At 62.8% G+C, this 15,888-nt stretch overlaps 1 protein-coding gene across 5 annotated transcripts; it reads right to left on the bottom strand.

Annotated features, from left to right (window-relative positions):
* Positions 1 to 5,520: 5,520 nt before the first annotated feature.
* UCKL1 (uridine-cytidine kinase 1 like 1) lies at positions 5,521 to 14,793 on the bottom strand. Of its 5 annotated transcripts, none has more exons than XM_075528277.1 (15): positions 14,615 to 14,793; positions 9,895 to 10,082; positions 9,698 to 9,804; positions 9,447 to 9,617; positions 9,263 to 9,334; positions 8,720 to 8,909; positions 8,290 to 8,351; positions 8,021 to 8,037; positions 6,843 to 6,941; positions 6,655 to 6,748; positions 6,507 to 6,569; positions 6,301 to 6,423; positions 6,108 to 6,215; positions 5,880 to 6,036; positions 5,521 to 5,709 (listed from the first exon to the last, which is right to left on the bottom strand). In XM_075528277.1, exons 1-15 carry the CDS (start codon positions 14,716 to 14,718, stop codon positions 5,627 to 5,629), a joined length of 1,638 nt encoding a protein of 545 aa, XP_075384392.1. In that variant the 5' UTR covers positions 14,719 to 14,793; the 3' UTR covers positions 5,521 to 5,626. The 5 variants fall into 5 exon arrangements, with proteins under 5 accessions (XP_075384392.1, XP_075384391.1, XP_075384393.1 ...); XM_075528276.1 differs by having other exon boundaries at positions 9,895 to 10,085; positions 14,615 to 14,792; XM_075528278.1 differs by lacking the exon at positions 14,615 to 14,793 and adding an exon at positions 14,478 to 14,614 and having other exon boundaries at positions 9,895 to 10,085.
* Positions 14,794 to 15,888: the final 1,095 nt, after the last annotated feature.

Below are 15,888 nucleotides of genomic sequence, written 5' to 3'. Positions count from 1 at the left end.
TTTGCTATTGTTGCCAAAGGCTGTGGCCATCTCGGGCCCCTGGACATGGGGGTCTGAGGGGTGAGGACACCTCGTCTGCTGCTGCTGTGGGCCTGCCCCCAGAAAGTCCACTCTGCCAGCTCAGGATGGTCATTACCGCACCAAGGGACTGTGCTGGCATCTGGCCCATGACCCAGCTCAAGGGCATTCCTACTGGAGGACCCCCACCCGCTGATGTGGTGTCAGGTGTGACCAGTAGCGAGTAACAGCTGTGTGGTCACCAAGGAGACCTTAGGTCAGCCTTAGAGGTCTCCCAGAGTGAGTGTGGAGATGGGCCCTTGAGACAGGCCAGCAGCCAGTCAGGGCCTGCCAGCAAAGGCAGCACCCCAGCAGGGCCTGGCAGAAGCCAGCCCAATAGAAGCCCAGGGCCCCATGTCCTGACACAAGCTGGCTGGGAAGCAGCCTCCACTGCTGCCGCTTCAGGACTGCACGGTAGGGCCACCTCAATGAGCACACAGCACATGTTTTCTCTAAAGGCCCAGTGCCACTGTCATCCTGGTAAGCCATGTGCCAGGAAGCATGTCCCTGCACAGCACCTCTGGTCCCCTGTGGGTGGGCCGGGTGCCCTCCCTAGTGGAGTGGGCCTTGCCCATCCTCAAGGGCTCCCTCCCACTCCCAGCTCTTGTGTGGGCCTTGTGGAAGTGAGGGTGTGGTTTACAAGATCAGATGGACATGTGACGGGAGGCCTGGAAGGGCTGCGTGCTTCTCCCAAGGAGGTAGCTCCTCCAGGGGCCTGTGGGTGGGGCTGGAGGAAAGGTGCTATCTCAAACCTGGCGAAGTAAACATGCTGCTGTCAGAACAGAAACTGTCTGGGCATCCTGAGGCCCCAGGAGGTCGAGGTGGGGGTGGGGGTGGGGGCAGGCCCATGGGCCTGGTCTGTGTCTGCATGTCTGCCCTGCAGACAGGCCTCCATGTGGCCAGGGTGGGTTGGTGCAGGCCGCCTTCATTTTCTGCCTGACCCAGTGAGCACCAGCACCCCGTCTGCACAGTCCTGTGTCCCCACTGCAGACTTCCACACCCTCGTCCCTCACTGCAAGGAGGCCCTGTGTTCGCCACCTCCTCTTCCGGCCTGGCTGGGTCGCCAGCTCCTTCATGGTGCCTCCTACCACCCTTCAGCTGCCCTCCCCACAGCACCTGTCCTGGAAGGACAAGGTGGGCTGTTTGGGACACCACATACAGCCCACAACAGGCTCCTGTGCCCTGGTGGCCCTCCTGCTACTAGTGACAGGGCAAGTGGCTGAGGTCTTACCCCTAAGAGCCTGGGAAGGCCCTCTGCTGCAGTCCCACCCCATGTCAGCACAGCCTACCATCACCCACTGCAGGTGTGGCGCCCTCTTTCACAGCAGGAAGCCTGTCTCCCATCTCTTCATAGTGTGTTCCTGATGGTGACCCTGCCAGAGCCCTAGTTGGGCAGGACCTGGTTCCAGATCACCCCCCTATGACCTGGCACAGAGATGCCCCTCAGCAGCTCAGGGGAGCTTCCAGCAGGGGCAGGAGTGCCAAGCCTTCAGGCTCCCGCACTGTGGGCTCCCCTGGGACAGACAGGATGGGAGCTGAGAAGTAATTTAATTGAACCCAAAAAACCCAGAGTTTATTCCGACTCACAACGACCCTCTGTGACAGGGTTGAACTACCCCTGTGGGTTTCCACGGCTGAAAACCTTCACAAAGACAGGCAGCCTCATCCTCCTGCAGAGCAACTAGTGGGTTTGAGCTAACAATGTGTAACCAACGAGGCCAGCAGGGCTCCAATTCAACTTGAAGATCATTTGAAATAATACTTTGAAAACCTTAAAGTTACATGAAAACACTAAGAACCCCCTACTCGGAAACCCATGAGGATTTCCCAAGCAAGGAAGATGCCCTGCAGGTCCGAGTATCTCCCTAACCTGGTCACCGCTGTCCTGGATGTGCACCAACACTAGCTCCGCCAGCGCTTCCACTGTGTGGTCGCCGGCCCCAATAGCTCCGCCTTGTTGAGCGGAGTCGGTTCGGCCGCAGCCACACCTCGCGGGTCAACCCGGGACCTGGGCTTTTCTGTGTGGGACCCGCGCCGGCCTCGCTCTCTAACCCTGCCTGCCCCTGTGCCTGTTGTCCGGCTCCGCCTCTCCTGGCTTGCCACGTCCTTTGCGCCCTCGCCCTGCTCCTCCCGCTCCTCGCCCTGCTCGCTGCCCCGCTCCTCCTGTGCTTCCTGCTCGGCTTCGCTCGCGACCCCTCCCCTGCGTCTCCGCCACGCTCCCGGTTTCCCGGCTCCGCTCGCGATCCCGCCGCGGCGTACTAGCCCTGCTCACAGCTGCCCCCTCTGCGCCTTGAGCTCCAGCCTCGTCCTCGCCCCAGCTTCCTGTGCCCCGGCTGCTTGGCAACGGCCCCGGGGGTGAGCTCGCACAGGCAGCACCGCACTCCCTCGAGACGGGTCACGGCTTCTGGGGTCCTGGACAGGCCCCCCCACTCATTTCCCCCTCCTTTGCAAACGAAGCCCTCCCCCAGGCTCGTGCTACCCGGCGATTTTTCTTATCGTTTGATCTTAATTTTCCTAATCGGGTTTATTACTTTCAGTATCGTATAATATGGCGTTCTTGTAGAAATAGGAAATGACACGCAGCCTTAATTAAGTCTGCGACAGTGCTGAAGGACACCTGCATCTCAGGGCACCACCCTAAGACCGCGTCACCGCCGTGGGTCTGGGGGCACCCTCTTCTCGGCCCAGCCTCCACAACACCCCTTTGTCTGGGGACCCCGGGGGGGTCGTGGGCCCACGGCTGGATGGAACTTCAGTTATGTTCGCTCAGGGTCCAGTCCTGGAGCTGCCTGCCTGGCGTCGTCCCCGCCCCAAGGGGCCCCACAACCAGAAGACCCTGCCCGCCCCGAGACCCTCCGTCGGCCCCCACGCGAAGAGCCGAAAGAGAAACCTTCACCGTCCACCGTGGGGGAGGGGGCGAGGGACTAGAGGTGGACGGGCCACGGGAGGGCGGGGGCGGCTTATTCAAGGAGGGATTTGACCTCTGCAAGAGATGCGACCACGCAGAGGGGTGTGGCTTTCCAGGGGCGGGGCTTTCCAGAACCCCGCCTCTTGGCCCAGCGGCGGTTTGGTGCACAGGTGTCCTGGTGGCAGTGGAGGGGTACCTGCGCAGTGTGCACCCAATACAGAACTGACACGGAGCGCTGGGCTCGGTGAACCGCTGGCCGGGTCCCTGATCCCTGTCTCTGGAGCACAGGAGGAGGACAGGAGCGGGGAGAGGGACGAGTGCGGGCTGGGGGTGGGTGGGTGGGGGTCTTGGCGGCTGGGGTGGGGGACAGTGCCCTCTCTGGGACTGGGGTTGGGGGGAAACGGCTCTGGTCTCGCGTAGGTGTTCCTCACCCTGGGCCCTGTGAACCCCATGGCCTGCACCACCAGCCTCACCATTGAAAGCATTTTGTTCCAAAAGTTGGAGGGGAGAACAGGGCGTTCACCGCCGGGCGCCTGCCATGAGGTCCACAAGGGACTTCCTGCACCCAGTGGAGGGAGGCGGACTTCACGATGAACCCTGGGGGCCAGGACCCAGGGCCCAGAGACTGAGCCATGAAGCCTGGAGGGTCCTCCCTGCACTGCAGGTCCCAGTACCAGTGCTACCTGCCAGCATTTGGAGGGCCCCCTCCCTGCTCAACACCCTCAGTTCTGCGAAGGGACCCCCTGGTCTTCATGTAGTCCTCTCCAGAGACCTTCACCCCATCCCCAGGACTTGGCACAAGGACTGGGGGTGCAGCTGTGAGAGGGGGCAGATCATGTGACACTTTGCTCCAATGGAACTGCGGGGGCCATGGTACCAAAGGGCCCTGCCCAGCTGATCCAAATCCAAATGGCCCCAGGACTCCTCAGCATGACCTCCCAGACCCTGCAGATCATCCTGCCCCAAGCCCTGGGTCTTCGGCTGCCTCATCTGCCCCACTTTGCTCTTATGGGCTCCTTTCTTGAAGGTTCTTCCACCAGGACTCATTTTGGAAGACCTGGGGTGCTGGTGTGCAGTCACTAGACCAGGGCTAAGGTACTTCCTGGGTTGGGATCCTCCCCTCTGCCCTAGCCCTCCCTGTTGTCCTGTCTGGAGCAGAGGTAGTGGGCACCTATGACCCCCACCCCTGTTGGCCGCGCCACGGCACACAGACCCCATCTGAGTGGTCACAGTCGCAGAGGGTGGCGCCTCACGGGCTGACGAGCCTGAGAGCCTGCAGCCTCACGTTCTCAGGGGCGACAGTCCGGGGGGCACTGCCCAGGGGCCCTGCTGAGAGCCCAAAGCCTCTCCTCACGGATTCTATGACAGCCCCTCCCTGGGCCTCAGCCCACCCGAAATGCCCCAGGGTTCCTGATCACATACACCCTGCAAAGGAAACCCACCTTCCCCCTCCCTGGTGTCTGGTAGCTGGGGGGGGAGGGGCTTCGACCCCAGTTCAGTTTCCTGGGACTGAACAGTAGCCCTCCCCCCACCCCCACCGGCTTTCTGGCAGGAAATAGGCATGAGAATCGCCATGCTGTGGATCGGTGGGCCACATGGCACCAGGCCCTGAGGGTTTCCCTCTGACCAGGGACCCAACCTGGAGGGGTCAAATGAGACAATCCTCTGGTCCTGGCCCGCCCGCTGTCCAATGGCCTCTGCAGCAGGTGGTGGCTGACCCCAGAGGCAGGGGAGTTAGGTGGGCCAGGGCAGGCCCTCTCTAGGTTCCCAAGGGGTATGTATGTGGACAAGGTGGGTGGGGGTGCCTTCTTATGCTTGTCCTCCTCGGACCCTCACTTCTGCTCTGGGCAGGTGAGGCCCCCAAGCTAAGCAGCAGCAGCTTCATGCCTCCAAGTCCACTGGGGCCGGCCCAGCAGCCCTACTGACTTCAGTGTAAGACTGCAGGGGAGGGGAGGGGACCTGGCACAGAGTAAGGGAGGGTCCACTCACCAGAGTAGATGACCACCTGCTTGACTTGGGGCCCCGTATAGTCCTCTCTGCCCTGGGTGCATACCCTGCCCTTGGACTAGCCTCTGCCTTTTATCTGCCCCCTTGACCTGCCCCCCCCCCCATCAGCTTCCTGTCCCCGCCCCACCACAGGCTTTTCCATGACACGGCCTTTGTGGGGTGGGGTGGGGTGGAGTGGGGGCGCCGAAGAAGGCCAGGGAGGGGCAGGAAAGGGTTGAGGCCAGGACTAGAGAACAGAGGGTACACACCACAGCCCGGGATGAGGGGCTCGCTCCCTGGGCACATATGCACCTCTGCATTGGTCCCACTGCCCCCACCAGCAATCCAGTCCCACCCTGGCAGCCCGAGTCATACCTTGGGGGGGGGGGCTGTAAGTCACTGCTGGCAACAGCCACCCACATGGCTTCCTGCCCTGCCTCTCAAGGCCTTGGGTCTGCCACCCATCGCCAGGCCCCTCTGTGTACCCCAGCTTTGTCCCTGCCTTATTAGGTCACACCCCACCCCCCAAGCCCAGGTAGGCCCCTGGGTCCCCAGGAAAGCACAGTCTCTACAGACAAGCAACTTTTTATTTCTACAATAAGTTAGCTTCTGGGTATCTGGCAAGCAAGCGTAGGCCAGGGGTAGGAGGACGACAGGGCAGGGCACAGCCGGGGACTAACTCATAGAGGCCACTTCCTCCTCATCGCTGCCACCATCCGGTACGGCATCTGTTCCAAAGTACCGGTCGCCGAAGTTCCCTGGAGGAAGCAGTAGGGTGTGGGTGCCCTCTCAGCCAGCCCCCGGGCCCCACCCCCATGGCAGATACCCCTAGGGAATTCCCCTCCCAGGAAGTTCCCCCTAATCCCTTCATGTTTCCCCTGCCAGGTGCCCCAGGTCGTTGAAAACACACTCGCACTCATACACGCACCAATGCCAGGGATGATCCGGAACAGGTCATTGACCCGCTTGTCCACCGCCGTGGTGATGATCTTGACGCGAGGGAAGGCGTAGGCCACCGAGTGCACGCCCATCTCGGCCATGAGCAAGGACAACAGGAAGATCTTGTCCTCGGGTACGTCGTGGTCCTAGTAGGCAGGCCGATGAGCCCTGCCCAAGACCACCTACCGTCCTGCCCGCCGCCCGGCCCCTCACTCACCAGGAGCACTCGCACGGCCATCATGGCCGCCGCGCCCGTGGACACAGTGCAGTCCATCAGGATTACGTGGTCATCGCTGATGTCCTTGGGCAGCCGCAGGTAGTGGAGCTGGAGGCACCAGAGGCTGTGGCTCAGCAATGCTCCCCTTCTCCCCGGGTCCACACCCCAGGTCCACCTCCTGGGCTGCCCCCACCTCAGGCTCCCCAGTCAACTGGTTGGTCTGGATGAGGATCGTGCCGATGCGCACATCCTTGCACACGGCCCGCAGTGCTGGCTCCATGGTCTCCCCGGCACGCAAGATGGACACGCCGGTGATCTGGGGGTGGAGGGGAGTAGTCCCAGCAGACTGGAGGCAGGGCAGCTGCACCGGCTTGCCCCAGCCCCGGCCCCAGGCGGTACCTGCTTTCCAGCGTAACACTTGCCCGAGTAGTCTTGGCCCTGCGGGGTCTGGACCACACACTCCTGTGTGCAGAGCAGAAGGCCCACATAGGTGAGTGAGCAGGGAACCCCCTCCCTGGGCAGCCCCCCTCCTGGGGCAGCCCCCCACCTGGAAGGGCAGGAAAGAGAGGGCGTGTTCGATGAGCAGCCGCATCAGCCTCTTGGAATAGAAGATGAACTCGTCCCGGCTGGTCTCCTTGTCCCTGCGGGCAGGCAGAGGCTCCATCCTAGTGCTGGGGTCTGTAGGGACTCCACCCCTGCCACCACCCCCTACTTCCCCTACTCAGGTGGTCTCACCTGATGATGGTGTGCATGCCCCGCACCTGCGGTGTGCTCTTGAGGACACTCAGTGTCTGAGGGAGGGGGTGGCACTGGTGTGCAGAGGCCAGTGCAGCCCTGGGGACACTGACGATTAGGAGCATGCCACGCCACACAGGGTCTCTTCCCAGAGCCCTGGGAGCCAAAGCCCCTCCCCACAGGCATGTGCACATGTTCAACCCCGGGACTCGTGGCCACTGGTCTGGTCAGAGGGGATGGACAGGGTGGGGCCAGAGCCCCTGTGGCTGATCTGAGGGCCAGCCGCCATGTGTCCCCTGGAACACACACCCCTAGCAGAACAGCAGACCCTCCGACCGGAACAGAGGGTGGTGGGCAGCCCCTGCTTCCAGGTCCCTCAGCTCAGCCGCAACAGCAGCGGGGAGGGCCTCAGCCCCTCCTGGGGTTTTCGGGACCCCAGCCCAGGGCCTGCTGACCAGTCCCAGGTCCCAGGTGGGGCAAAGCTGCTTCCAGGGCTGCCTGCGGGATCCAGGGCTAGTGAGGCCAGGTAGTGGCTGCCTGGAGGCGCTGGCCAGAGCAGGGGCTCGAGTGGGTTGGGGCAGGTGGACATGCGGCAGGCAAGAAGCAGCAGGCCAGACCACACTGTCCTCACATATCCCAACGCAGCTTCCTCTGCTTGCCCGGGCGCCGCCGCCAGCCGCGCAAGGTGACAGTCGGGGTTGGGGGGACAGGCAGGAGCAGGGTGCACAGAGAAAGGAAGAGAACAGAAAAGAGGCCTCAGAGACGGGGGATGTGGGCAGCAGGCGGAGGCCCTGGGAGCCTTTGTTCCTGTGGGCAGTGGGTGGGGCCAGCCTGAGTCTGCCCAGGACACAGAGAAACCAGGCCTTGGGCCTCTCTCAGCTTTGAGACCAGGGGAACAAAGGTCTGAGTTGACAGGTCTACAGTGACCTGGGGGTGGGGAGCAGCCAGGCGAGGAACATGCAGCGCCAGGAAGCGGGAGGGCCAGCGCAGCTGTCATGGGCACAGGTGGGGGTTGACCACCTCAGCTGACCGCAGTTGCTGAGCGTGGGCTGCCCCTCCCGAGCAGCAGTGGTGTCCAGGGGCTGCAGAGGGGTCCAACTCGGCTAGGGCCCCTGGCTGCTTTTCCCGGCCTGCTCCAAGGACAGCAGGGCACCCCGTTTCTGAGTGTGGGGGCTTACCTGACGCTGAGTTCGCGCTGGAGCGGCCGACGGAGGCACAAGGGAACAGGCATGGCATTAGCAACGGCAGCGCCAGCTCAGCTCTTGGTCCTGGGTGGCACCGACCAGCCGACCAGGCCTCACCCTCAGGAGTGGACCAGCCAGGGGGCCCGGTGGGTAGGGAGCTTGGGGGGCAGGAGGCTGGTGGGTGGAGCGGCTGGAGGGTAGGGGCCTGAGGGGCAGGGGGCTGGTGGGGTCGGGCCCAGAGGGGCAGGGGCAGGGGGCCTCACCTCCTCCAGCTGGCTGTGCACATGCTGGACGATCAGGTCGATAGCAACTGCATTTCCGCTCCCTGGGGGTGGGGGTGGGGGATGGCATTAGGGGGGGCAGGGAACTAGGGAGAGGTTGGGGAAATGGGGCATGTGCTAGAGGATTGGAAGGGGTTAGGAGGGATGGGGAGGGTTAGGGAGGGGAAGGATGTTGGGAGGGGGACCAGGTTGGTGGAATGGGAGGGGATTCGGGGAGATATTGGGTTATAGGATGAGGTTAGTGGATGGGCAGGTGGTTGGGTAACAGAGTAGGGGTGGAAGGGGGTGAAAGGGTAGATGTTCGGGGGACAGCCAAGGGGAGCTCAGGGCATCCAAAGTGGCCTCCTGGGGTCTGGGGTCCCTGGGTGTCAGAGGGCTGGGGGAGGTGGGGGCTGGGACCCAGTCAGTCCACCTCTGGGCACCACGATGTCGGCCCGGCGCATGGTGGGCTGGATGTACTGGTCAAAGGCAGGCTTCACAAACGTGTTGTACTGCTTGAGGACGCCCTCGATGTCCCGGCCACGCTCGCTGATGTCCCGCCTCAGGCGCCTCACCAGGCGCACGTCTGAGTCAGTGTCCACGAAGATTTTCATGTCCAGGAGCTGCGCAGTGGGGCCAGGCTGGGCTGAGCACCCAGGACCAAGGGGCGCCAGGATACGGAGCATGGAGAGGGCACAGGGCACCCCAGGGCTCTTCCACTGGAGCCTAACCGCCCCCCTACCCGCTTAAGCACATAGCAGGTGCAATGAGGAGGCAAGCCACGCCCAGAGCAGCTGCCTGGGGAGCATGCCCCAGTGCTCCCACCCTTCCAGGGTCGGGCCCGGGCAGCAGGCCCACAGAGCGCCCTGCAGGGAGGGTGAGCTGAGTGTTCAGATGAGGACAAGACAGCCCAAGGAGGGATGCCAGGCCAGTTCCCTACTCAACCCTCCCTCCCTCCCTCTCCCTCCTCTCTCACCTCCAGCAGCGTCTTATCCGCAAAGGCCATGATGCCCTCGAAGATGACCACGTTGGCGCCATAGAGTGTTTTCTGGAAGGACAGGCAGGTGTCACAGCCTTCAGCCCCAGCCCATCCAGGGCCACCTGCCCTCCGCCCCCAGCACACCCAGTTTTTCTCGTGGGTCCCTGGGCAGGTGGCCCACCCAGTCTTTCTTGCGGCTGTGGGTGGTGAAGTCATAAACGGGCACTTTGACGCTTTTGCCCTGCTTCAGCTTCTTCAGCGTGGCGACGATGAGGTCGAAGTCGAAGGCGTCAGGGTGGTCGAAGTTGAAGTTGTTGTTGGCAGCCTGCTCCTGCTGTTGCCTGGTCAGCACCTGGGCAGAAGGGAGGTTGCACTGGCCAGGGCTTTGGCGGGGGAGGGCTGTGCGGGGCCAAGGGGCAGTGGGGGTCTCACCTTGTAGAAGGAGTCCATGGACAGCAGGACCACCCAGGGGACGTCCAGCGCCTCGATAATCATCCGGGCCACTGTGGTCTTCCCTGAGGCACTGCCACCACCCAGGCCTGCAGGGGAGGCGGAGACTGGCTGGCTGGAAGGTGCCTGGCTGCATGTGGTGCGGCTGGCGCAGCCCAGCACAGGCCCCACAGGCTCACCAATGACGAAGGCCTCCTTGGACTGTGTGCCGTGCTCATTGTACCAGGGTGGCCGGCCGGCCGTGTAGATGGTCCGCTTGCTGGTCCGCAGCAGGGGCGGCTCTGACTTACACTGGCTTGTCGTTCGCTTCCGGGGCGGGCGCCCCGCGCCCACAGGCGGGAGCAGCCTGTCCAGGGACTCAGCATTGCTGCTGCGGTGGGGGAAGGGGGGGATACAAAGTTCAGACAGCTGTTGGTCCCTCACCACACACCAGCAGGATATCAACTCTCGAATGGCCGCTCCAGGACCTGCAAGGGCCACCAGTGACCAGTGGGGACCAGGTCCTCTGTGAGCCCTCCCTCCAGAACAGCTCGGCAGACACAGGTGTCAGGAGAGGCCTGAGGCCAGCAGCATTGAGTGGGACATCCCCAGAGTGACGGGGAGGAGGGGAGGCAGGTGGTCGTGCCATTGTTGCAGAGCCCCCCCGGAAGCAGGCCTTCTAGACAGTTGGGTGGAGCCCCCAGGAGAAGTTCCAGCCCCGAGTCCAGTCCTGCATCTGGAACCAGGCTGAATTTGTGAGGTCACCTTGGAGTGGAGCGGTGGTGTCTTGTTACAGAGGAGATGCTGCCCGCCCGGGGACAGTGCAGCTGCAGCAGCCAAGGATGCATGATGCCCGCTCGCAGACCCCTGAACCCAGATGGACCCACAGAGCCAGGCCCAGGAAGAGTCGTCGTGTCCTTACAGCCCCTGCTTGGGGGTGCGGGGAGCCTGGTGGCACAGTAACCTGAGCAGGAGGTCAGCAGAGTAACCCCACCAGCTGCTCTGCGGGAGAGAGGTGAGACTGTCTACTCCCGTAGACCTCCGAGTCTCGGAATCTAACAGGGTCAGCTCTGCCCTGTCCTGCAGGTGGCTCAATGCTAGCTTGTCGCCAGAGCACTGGGGAACGGAAACGTACAAGCTGATCGCGTTCAGATGTGTCCTGAGCCTAGGAAACCAGCACATGTGTAGAATGGGTGTGTGTGTGTGTGCGCGCACTCACAGGCATGTTTGCGAGGGCCTGCATGTAGGTGTGTGGAAAACCAGCATGGGTGAAAGGCAGGCTAGTGCACAATCACATGGAGGGCGCATGAGTGCGTGTGTGAACCTTTGTGTGAAGACAAAGGGACACGTATGTCAGAACACAGACCACACGTGTGAGAGCTAGCATGCGTGTGAACCTCTGCTTGGGCACTCAGATGGGCACCCAGTGCCCCCTGCCCTTGTCATCAAAGCCACGCCCGTTGTAGCAGAGCCAGCACGGGATCTGCTGCCCTCCACTCAGCCCCCCAGTTCAGGGGTCCCTGGATGGAGGGCCAGAGGGCCCCCCAGGGTCAGGTAAGAAATCTCAAGGCTGAGCCAGTCTGCAAGTCCCCTGTGGTCCTGTGCCCACCACACCAGCCACAGTGGGGCTGGCCTTGCCTTAACCCAGACCCTTCTGCTCTGGGAGAAGGGCAGGCAGAGACACTGGTGTTGAGGAGTGGTACCAAGCCAAGGCCAGTCTGCCTGAGGACACGACCTGGGGCCCAGGCTAGCACTGAGCTGTGAGATTTGTAGGATGCTGGCCACCAGCAGGGTGTCCACTTCCATCAATGTCTGGGCTCCATTGAGATGCCCAAGTCCCCCCTCAGGTCCTGAGAAAGTCCAGTGGGTGGTTGGACAGTTCCAAGCAGGCCAAAGCACCTGTGCCAAGCCCCTCCCACCACCATTGGGTGCCTGCGGCCTGCAGAGCCCCGCCTCATGTGGTGAAGACCCACCCTGCCTGCTCTCAGGTACCCAAGGGCACCTCTGGGTACAGGGAGACCGGCATCAGCCTGAGGGGATGAGAGCTGCTCCCAAGGGGGCGCCTGTTTGTTTGCTGGTCTCCATGGACACGAGGGCTGCTGCCAGCACAGCCCCTGGCCGCTGCTCACCTGTTCTCAGCTCCCAGGGCCCAGCACCCCGAGATCCTGATGCCAGGGTAAGCTGGGGGGCTGCTCATGGCCCAGGAAGGTAGGTCGACGCAAGCAGGTGGGGGTCCGGAGGTGGGTGTGGTGTGGGCTGGCCTGCCTAGTGCCTTGGGGCACTCGAGCTGCAGAGCAAAGCCCTGCGTGGGGCCTTGGGCACAGGCCTAAGAGGATTAATAGTGGTGCCGGGGGTTCCTAGGCGGCTGCAGGTGCCCGAGGAGCCAGCCCTTCCAGACCCCAGCCAAGGCCGAGCAGAGACCAGGGCAGTTCCGGACCCCCCAAGGTGCCTCCGATGCACAAGCAAATCTGAAACTCGACACAAGGCCGCATCTAAGAATAACTGCCCTGCCCTGCCCCCCAGGCCCCAGGGCGCCGCTTTCTGCCACTCCTCCGACAGAGGCCTCCAACCAAGCTGGCAGCTGGTAAGGCTGGCCCATGGGGTGGCTGGGCTGCCGGACAGAGGTGGGGGTGGGTAGGGTCAGTCCAAGTGTCCACCTGTAGGCTTAGAAGGATTTATGCTGCTCAAACACTGGGTCCACTCCTCAGCAGGGTTCTCTCCAAAACAGTATGTTCCCTTCCTGGGGGCCAAGGTGGGGGCACCTCCCCTACAAAGACCTCCCGCTCCCTGACAGGATAGCCTTCTCCACAGGGACCCCCATCTCCAGCATGATGCCCCTTCCAGGCAGGATTCCCCCGTTGCCAAAAGAGACTCCTCCAGCAGGGCCCTCCCTGGGGGGACATGCCTCCCTGGAAAGCACCCCCCTCCTTGGCACGGCACCCTCTCGAACAGGGCCCCTGCTAGCTGACGGCATGCCACACCTCAGCCCTCCTACGGGCATCCTGGGGGAGAAGGGCATGGCACTCAATGCTGATTGGGGCTCTCAAATCTAGTAAGAGGCTCCACACCCACCCAAGGGGTAGACACCTTCCTAAGGGGGCATCACATGTCCAAAGCAGGTCCATATATGGGGATGGTTCATACACACAGGTGTACCACACACCTCAGTGGAGGCCACACACCTGAGACTGGTTCACAAATTCAATAGCAATTCACATACACCTATAGGGGGAGGCCCCCCACTTGGGACCCACATGTGAGGGGTCCCTACAAGAAAGCATGGTAGCCGGCTTGCCCCCTGGGCATACTTGTGCTGCCAGGGCATTCCCTCCTGATACTGATCAGGGTACCTAGGCCATCTGCCAGCCTGGTCTGGGTGTCTCTGCCAGGGGCCCCTAGTCCTGGGGCTGGGCCGAGAGCCATCTTGTGTCCCCTTGGCAGTGGAAAGTGGCTTCGTTCTGACAGAGTCTGTGCCCCCCCGTGAGCCAGGACTGTCTCAACTCTCTCCTCAGCCCTCTTGGTTGGGAGCCTGCTCACAGCCCCAGGCCTTGTCGGAGTCCTAAGTGGGTGCTTCTCTCTCCTGCCCCGTAGTTGCCTCTCGCTCACTGGCACACCGAGCCTACACTGCCGACCTCTACCCAGGTGCCCTCCAGCGCCACAGCAGCTTCCCTGCTTGGGATCTGCCCACCCTGCCTGTGCTGACCACTGACCTGGTCCCTCAGGGGGGCCTGCCCACACCCACCAGGACTCCGCTGAGGCACTTGGGCGGCCCCCTAGCATCATGGGGGGTGAGGGGGAACTGAGGCAGACATGCAGCAGTCAGGAACGGAGGGAAGAATGAGGTGGGTGTGCCACCGCAGGCCTGGGAGGCAGGTGATCATGGTGCTTGTCCCCACGCCTGCCTGTCCAGGATGTTGGTCATAGCCCTGCTTCTGGGCATTCCTGGGCCTTAGAGAAATGCTGGTTGTGGGGTGGGCCCCCTGAAACCTTGACGAACAGGTGAGAGCAGGGGTGGGTCAGTCCTATGTTGTCCCTGGGCTTGCCGGCTCTATTCCTGTCAGACCAAAGCCACCTTCCACTGCCAAGAGGTGGCACTGGCCCCTGGTACTGATGCCCTCCCTGGGGGCCAGGGAGGAGCTCCCTGGAGCAGAGTGGATGGATCCTCTTCGGTCCATGTGGCAGTAGCTCTGGCAGGCCCTACCCCAAGGACTCTTCGATGGGAGGTGGGGCTGACCTGGGTTCCCCTTCCACCAGCAGGGCCAACCTGCAGCAGCCTGGGAAGCAAGGAAGCCAGTCCAGGAGCAACCGGGGCCCAGCAGGGCCAGCCCCTGCCCCCTGGCGGCCAGTCGGGAGGCTCCAGCCAGGCCGCCGCACCGGGCCATTTCCTGGTCTCCCAGGCAGCGCAGTCGAGGACAGGTCTGCGGGGTTCCTCCCTAGCCGCACCTGCAACTCCCCCCTTTGCATCCTCACGACAGCATGATAGATCGCTGATCCCGGGAACACGGGGCCGGCCTGACCCGTGCCATTCCTGGGCTCACGCTGGCCAGGGACCCATCGGCTCAGGGTGGAAGGCAAGGCCAGCGCCGGGGTCTGGTCAGCTCGCGGGACGAGGGTGCGGGTCTCGCCCCTTCCTGGAGCGGGCCAGGGCCCCCAGCCACACACTTCCAGGAAGCGGAGCCGACATCCACACAGCTGCGCCTACATTTCTTTGTCTGCACAGCGAGTCGCGCGCCTATGCGCGCGTGCAGTGACATCACCGTGTGCACCCGCAGGAAGGGCTCACCTCTCCGGACCCACGGAGGCGAGGGGACAGACGGTGGAGGGGGCCAGGCTGGGTACTGGGCGTTACCCGCGCAGCCAACGCGGGTATCCCTCGCCTCTTGCCCGATCGATCCCTCCCGCGGGCGCGCCCCCGCCTACCGGCCTTCGCTCGCACGATCGCTCTTCTCCCCCGGCCGGTCCGGCGGGTCTCGGGCAGTAGTGAGGGGCGGGGGCGAGGGCGCGGCGGCAGGGGGTGTAGCCATGGGGTGGGGGTTTCGCGGCGGCCGTGGGCCCGACCTGGCTCGTGAGCCAAGCGCACAGGCCGCCGGGAGCTGTAGTTCGCCCCCCCCCCCCCCCCCGCACGCCGCACGTCCAGCGGACTACAAGTCCCTCCAGGCTCTGCGGCGCGAGGTTGACCCGATTGATCAGAGGCAGGAGCAGCAACCCCAGGACCCTGAGCCCCCAACTCCCACCTTTTACCACAAATTCAGCCGCACGAGCCCTGCAAAAAAAAATCAATAAACATTTATTTTGATACAGTCATCTTAATACATACAGTTAATGGCCTGCCCCCACGACACAGGGGGGGAGGGGCAAAGGAAGGACAAGGACAAGGGGCAGATGGTCGGTCACAAGTCGGGCAGTGCCCGAGCTCACTGTCAAAACATCTTGCAAATAAACACTTTGTATATAGAATATATATGTATATATATGGTTACATGTGATAGCGGGGCCTCTTTCAAAATGCACTTATGTACTGAGAACTGGCGCCAAAAACATCAAACCAAGAAACCCCAAGTATTCTACGCATGGCTGCCAGGCCAGAGAGGGGACTGGGCGGCCCTCCAAAGTCCAGCCTCCGGGGGGCCTGCCACGGGGCAGCCCCTCCCTGCTCTCCATGCAGGTAGGAGGGCAGTCACACCAGGAGGCACGCTCAGCTGCCTTTGCATGAGCAAATAAAGTGCATCCCATTGGGTGTGAAGTGTGGGCCCGTTCAGACAGCCCATCCTGTTCGCAGGGCCAGAGGTAGATCTGCAGAAAGGGGCCCGGTTGCAGGGTGCACAGAGCACGGGCGCCTCCAGCACATCCACACCCACCACGCCCGGTGGGCAGGCCACACAGCTCCCAGTAGAGTTGTCAACCTGGTTGCGGCTACCAGCACAAAGGCTGCCAGGGTGGGCAGTGGACCCAGGTGCCTGCAGACAAGCTCTCCCCAGCCCCTCAGCCCAAGCAAGCACCAGGCCCCTGGAGTGACAGGCAGTGGAGGAGGAGAGGAAGGGAGGGAGGGAAGGGCCTGACCTTAGCCACATCCAACACCGCCCTCACTCCCACACGGAGGACAGGAGGGGCTTAAAGTGCTAAACATGAAGTGAACCAAGTCCGCCATCCAAAGGGAGTCTCCACACCAAGGCCTGCCCATGGGCTTATTGGGG

The sequence above is a fragment of the Tenrec ecaudatus genome, chromosome 12 (genome assembly GCF_050624435.1).
Source record: "Tenrec ecaudatus isolate mTenEca1 chromosome 12, mTenEca1.hap1, whole genome shotgun sequence".
Taxonomy (NCBI): Eukaryota; Metazoa; Chordata; class Mammalia; order Afrosoricida; family Tenrecidae; genus Tenrec; species Tenrec ecaudatus.
The sequence above is the reverse complement of the archived record's forward strand: the minus strand, read 5'-3'. Positions and strand labels throughout refer to the sequence as shown.